Genomic DNA, 5,376 nt, shown 5'->3' on the forward strand with positions numbered 1-5,376 from the left:
GCAAAACAACTGTAAGTCTTACTTCTATCCTGCCCTTAGCTGCATGTTGTCCCTGTTATCCCTACATCTGGCTACCAAGATCTTTCAATTTGTTAGTATCAAATTGGCAGTTAGCTTATCTGTTCCTTATCTTCCAACCTCAAGCCAGCTAAGAAGGTCTCTGAGGTTTCTTTCTCCAGCCCTGCCTCACCCTACAGAAAGCCTCTGGGAGCTGCATTTTATCTGACCGTTGTCCAAATTGGCCCATGGCGCCAATTTCCTCAGGCTGCCACGTCACTGGGGAAGTTTCGGAGGGACCCACAGGACTGGATTTCCCTCTGGGGACACATTTTCTGCGAACACTTGGGAATCAATCCCGGCGCAGGGCCGCACTTGCAGGGTACCGAGCCCGCTCTGCCCGGTGCTTGTCCCTTGGCAGGGCTCTGTGCACGGACGTCCCGGACGAACCCGAGGTTGATCCCCGCGGGGGGCACCGAGGGCTGTTGGGGCCCCGCTCCGTCCCCAGCAGCTCCCACCCCGCGTGGGGTCAGGCTGGCGGCCCCGCTGGCATGGTGGAGCCCAGAGCCGGCGGCCCCAGCTCAGCCCCCCGGTCCCGCCCCGCCGCGGGACGGGCGCCCCGCGGGCGCCGCGGGACGGGCGCCCCACACCCGGCCCCGGCCCCGCCCCGGGCTCCCCGCCGCCTCCGCGGGCGGCCTGAGGAGCCCGCCGCAGGCAGAGGCGGGCGGGGGGCGGGTTAAAAGCGGCGGCAGGTGAACGGGGAGGGACCTTAAAGCTCCGGGACGACAGGGCTGGGACTCGCCGCTCCGCGGGCACCGCCGGACCCGGGAGCGGAGCAGCGCAGCGCGCCGGTCGCGCCCCGGGTGCTCTGCCGAGCCGTGCCAGGTGAGGGTCCGGAGCGGCTCCCGTGTGCTAGAGCGATGGGGTCGGGGTTAGGCTGTGCGCCCCCCGAGCGGGTCGGGATCCGTGTAGTGTGCCGGAGCGGGGCCCGGGCTGGGGACGTCCCGGCGGGGCTGGGAGTGGGGCGGCCGCAGGCAGCGGAGAGGGGCGCTGCCAGGCCGGGGTAGTCACGCCGCGCCGCCGTCCCCCGGCTGCCTGCGCGGACCTGCCGTCTGCCCCCAGCCCCGGGACTGGCCGAGGCACCGGGGCTGCGGGTCGGGACGGCCCGGCGCTGGCGGCACTCTGCCCGGGCACTCCCGCAGCGCAGCCGGTGCCGGGAGGAGCCGTCGGGCATCAAAGCCAAAACTGGCGCTGGCAAACGGGTGTCTGCTGACGGGAGCCGATTGCCATCGGCCGTGGCGTTTCCCGCTGCAGAAGGCTCGCTGCGGGCTCCGTGTCCGCCCCAGCGCTCCGGCCGCGCTGGAGCTCAGCGGGAGCAAAGCTGGGCGCGGAGGGAGGGAGGGACAGGCTGGGAGCTGCCCAAGGCGTCCAGCTCGTACCACACGGTGGGGGTTTCGAGTGTCTTGGTTGGCAGGGTGGGCGTCCCGGCAGATTCACTCAGTCCCCACAGCCAATTTCGGTGTTTCTGTAGTGGCAAATGAGCAGGGAGAAATGTTTTTTCCCTCTAAACTTGCAGCACTGGTTCAGAACTGCAGTGTGAGCCTGCACTTGGAGCCCAGGCTGTTCATCCCACTGGGATATACACTTCAAATACTTTCCTTCAGTCCCAATTAGCCCCTTGTGAAGTTCGTTGACTTTATTTTAATGACTATGCAACAGACATGAGGAAATTCTTAACAGAAAGATGCAGGTATCTAATCATAGCCTAGAGTTTAGGTCAATGTAAAGAGTTGCATAAAATGCTGCCAGTTTCAGCAGGGACAAAACATGAGAAGTCTGAGGAATTCCAGCCACCTTCTCAAAGCTTTTTTTTTTGTCTTACCCAATTTCACCTTTCCTCATCATGGTAAATCTGACCTCTCCCTCTTGCCTCAAGGCTTGTCTGTACAAGCTAGGCCCTTGTACCAAGGCTGTGTGTTGGGGCACGTTAGTCCTTTAGTTGTGTTGTAACTGCACCAGGGTAGAAAAGTTTTTTGGTTTTTTTCTTCCTCTGTTATGTGAGAATGAGAGATTTTGAAAACTTTGACCAGTGTGGTGTTGCAAGGTACCATGCTCTGCCTGTAGAACACAGCCTGCACCAAGAGGAGATGGAGCTCTTATTCACAGCCACTGTGGCTCTCCCACACAGCAAGGTTGAGCCATAGCCTTGAAAGATGAAGGACCAGCTATGCAAATTCCCAGCTCTGGTTTCAAACTGTTTTGTCCGATCCAGGGATAGTTTCCAAATGGCTGCGATCAGTGAAAGCTGAGCCCTGAGACCAAATTCTGACTTCAGCAAAACTTAGATTTAACTTTCAAGGGAGCAAAGAGTGTGGATTTTATTTTTAAAGAGCAGGAGGAAAGCTGAAATGGAGCTTCTCTGAAGTTTGACCTCCTGTTTATTCTGCTGGGGTGTGATAGCATCTAGAAAATCAACATAAACTCTTTAGCTGAGGGCTTTTTTTCCTCTCAACTCTATGGCTCTGCTTGTCTCCTTTTTGGATGAGATGAGATAGCAATGAATGTGGAAGGGCAGGCTCTGAGGTGTCTTCCTTTGCCTGTTGATTTGTGCTGTATATGCATGCAGCCCTGACAGAGCTGGCTTGAGGCTTCTCTGCAGTGTTGGCAAAATCAAATGCTGTACTTCTGAGATGATGGGCCATGCTTGAGCTACAGCAGAAAGCCTTGGAGGGCTGCTGGAGGTGTCTGGGTGCAGTGAGGGCTTCTGCTGAAGAAGGCCGAGTAGTACTTACCTCCGAGGCAAAGAAACCACCAGCCCAGCCTTCTAGGGCGGTGGCATTGGCAAAGAAATCCTGTGAAAACTACTAGAGAAATCTCTGCTTTGTTTAGATGTGGCCTTAACTCATGCAGTGATAGTGATTTCTATTGCTTTGGGAAATACACTGAGAGGCAAAACACGGATGAGAGTCAACCACAGAAAGGGAGGATGCATGGAGAAAATGTATTTGAAGATGTAACTTATTTCTTGCCCAAAGCCTTGTTGAGAACTATATCAAGGTATGCTTCTCCCATCATAAATGCATGGAAGGAGAGAGCTTAATAAGCTGTTTGAATCCATAAACAGATGGGTGACATTAATGAAAGTGACTTGCATTTGCCTATGACTCTTGAGTGAGTACTAGGAAGTCCTCTTGTTCATAGAAGGTCTGGAGCTGATTTTTCGCCCTTTGAAAAGTGACCATTTGGTGTATTATGTCATCCTGCAGGTAAAAGGACACAGAAAAGAAGATGGACTGGGGAACTCTGCAGGCTGTTTTAGGAGGCGTAAATAAGCACTCCACCAGCATCGGGAAGATATGGCTCACAGTCCTGTTCATCTTCCGTATCATGATCCTGGTTGTGGCTGCAGAGAGAGTCTGGGGAGATGAACAACAAGATTTTGTCTGCAACACACTCCAGCCTGGGTGCAGAAATGTTTGCTATGATCACTTTTTCCCCATCTCTCACATCAGACTCTGGGCCCTGCAGCTGATCTTTGTTTCCACACCTGCGCTACTGGTGGCCATGCATGTAGCTTACACCAGGCACGAGAAGAAAAGGCGGTTCAGAAATGGTGAGAAAATCGATATTGAAGAGTTGAAAAATGAAAAGATTCACATTCGGGGCCCCCTGTGGTGGACGTACACCAGCAGCATCTTCTTCAGGATCGTCTTTGAAGCAGTCTTCATGTACGTGTTCTATTACATGTACGACGGGTACCAGATGCCTCGCCTGGTGAAGTGTGATGCATGGCCCTGCCCCAACATAGTGGATTGTTTTGTGTCTCGGCCCACTGAGAAAACCACATTTACTATTTTCATGCTTGCTGTGTCTGGGATCTGCATGGTGTTGAATCTGGCTGAGTTGTGTTACCTAGTGATAAAAATTTGCATGAAAGAACCCAGGAAAACAACGGTTTTAAAATAATTCCCCAGTTTCAGGATTTCCTAGCTCCCCGTTTCCCTCAAACTTTCTTAGGTGTCAGAAAACAATCAGCAATATTTTCACACTCAATGAAAAGGATAAAAATGAATGTTCATTCATGTTTTAAAAATGATGGCCTCCCTGGGAAGCTGCCACTGAGGCAGAGTTTAAAGGTCATGAGCTAATTCAGTATTCCTGCATCCACAAACAGGGAGAGCAGCCTTCTGGCAGCAGCTTTTCCAAGTATGCCTACTGCTGGGATCCTGTTGTTGGGACAGAGTCACTTGTCAAAAAGTAGGAGTGGAAAGGCCCAGAGAAGGCTCTAGTGCCCAAAGGAGAGCCAGGAATCACAAACACACTGTGCAGGCTTCAGAGGCGAGCCAATAACAAAGGGCTTTGGTCAAAAGTGGGGTGAAGGGTTTTTGGGGGGGACTTATGGCTTGTGAAAAGGCAGAAGACAGGGAGGTGATTGTGTTTATAGCAGGTGTCCTGTTCTCTCTCTAAGTATCCTGGGGAGCAAGGAAAGGGCCTAGGAACACAGGTACTCTCTGGCAATGCATGCTATCAGCTCTGCTGGGCACCAGCAGTGGTTTTTATCTTTTTATCTCCTCACCTGCACTGAGGAGCATCTACTACAGGGTTGGGGGTGGCCAGGCTCAACTGCTTGTTGAGCAGTGGTTTTTATCTTTTTATCTCCTCACCTGCACTGAGGAGCATCTACTACAGGGTTGGGGGTGGCCAGGCTCAACTGCTTGTGGATGTCATTAGGTCACTGCTGCCTCCCTCCACTCACAGGGGCTGCAGCAGTTTGGTTTTTCATTCTCTTGGTCAGGTGAAAAAAAGGATTGTCACCTTTGAGAAGATGGGGGCAGTGCAACTGTCTTCCTCTTCTCTTGTTCTCCCCCAGCACTTTGTGAAGAATCTCAGTACAATAGATTTTATTCGATGAAGAGACTGTGCCTCCTTCATCTGTGTATCTTTAAAAGTTTTTTCAGTAAAAGCCAAGAAAAATTGCCTTATTTCATTCTGTTTGTTATCCAGAATAAGTGCTTCAACTTACAGCATGATACGCAGTAGACATTGCACTTACCAGTGCTCCTTCCATCAGTCCCTTTTTCCTATCTAACCTGCACAGCTTTTCTTCATAAAACCTTCTCCCTATCTGAGGTACCTTTCAAGTGAGTCCATCAAACCACTCCCAATCTCTCTGACATTCCACATTGTGAGACTGAATCACCCTTCCTCTTCTTAGACTAGGTCTAGCAGGAATTACAGACAGCTTGCAGAGCTAAAATAGTAAAGGGACCTGATCAGAAATGAGGAGGAACTTGATATTTTTCTTAAAGTTCACATTGCTGAGCTGTGAATTGTATATTACTAACTTGAAGAACTATGTGGGTCAGTCTCATCTTGTCT

The 5,376-nt window shown here is 52.0% G+C and overlaps 1 protein-coding gene across 1 annotated transcript; it reads left to right on the top strand.

Moving 5' to 3' along the window:
- The first annotated feature begins 3,285 nt into the window (after positions 1-3,285).
- Positions 3,286-3,963, top strand: LOC137677798 (gap junction beta-2 protein-like). The gene has a single exon (XM_068425405.1). The coding sequence runs from the start codon at positions 3,286-3,288 to the stop codon at positions 3,961-3,963; it is 678 nt and encodes a 225-aa protein (XP_068281506.1).
- Positions 3,964-5,376: the final 1,413 nt, after the last annotated feature.

The sequence above is a fragment of the Nyctibius grandis genome, chromosome 2 (assembly GCF_013368605.1).
Source record: "Nyctibius grandis isolate bNycGra1 chromosome 2, bNycGra1.pri, whole genome shotgun sequence".
Lineage (NCBI taxonomy): Eukaryota > Metazoa > Chordata > Aves > Nyctibiiformes > Nyctibiidae > Nyctibius > Nyctibius grandis.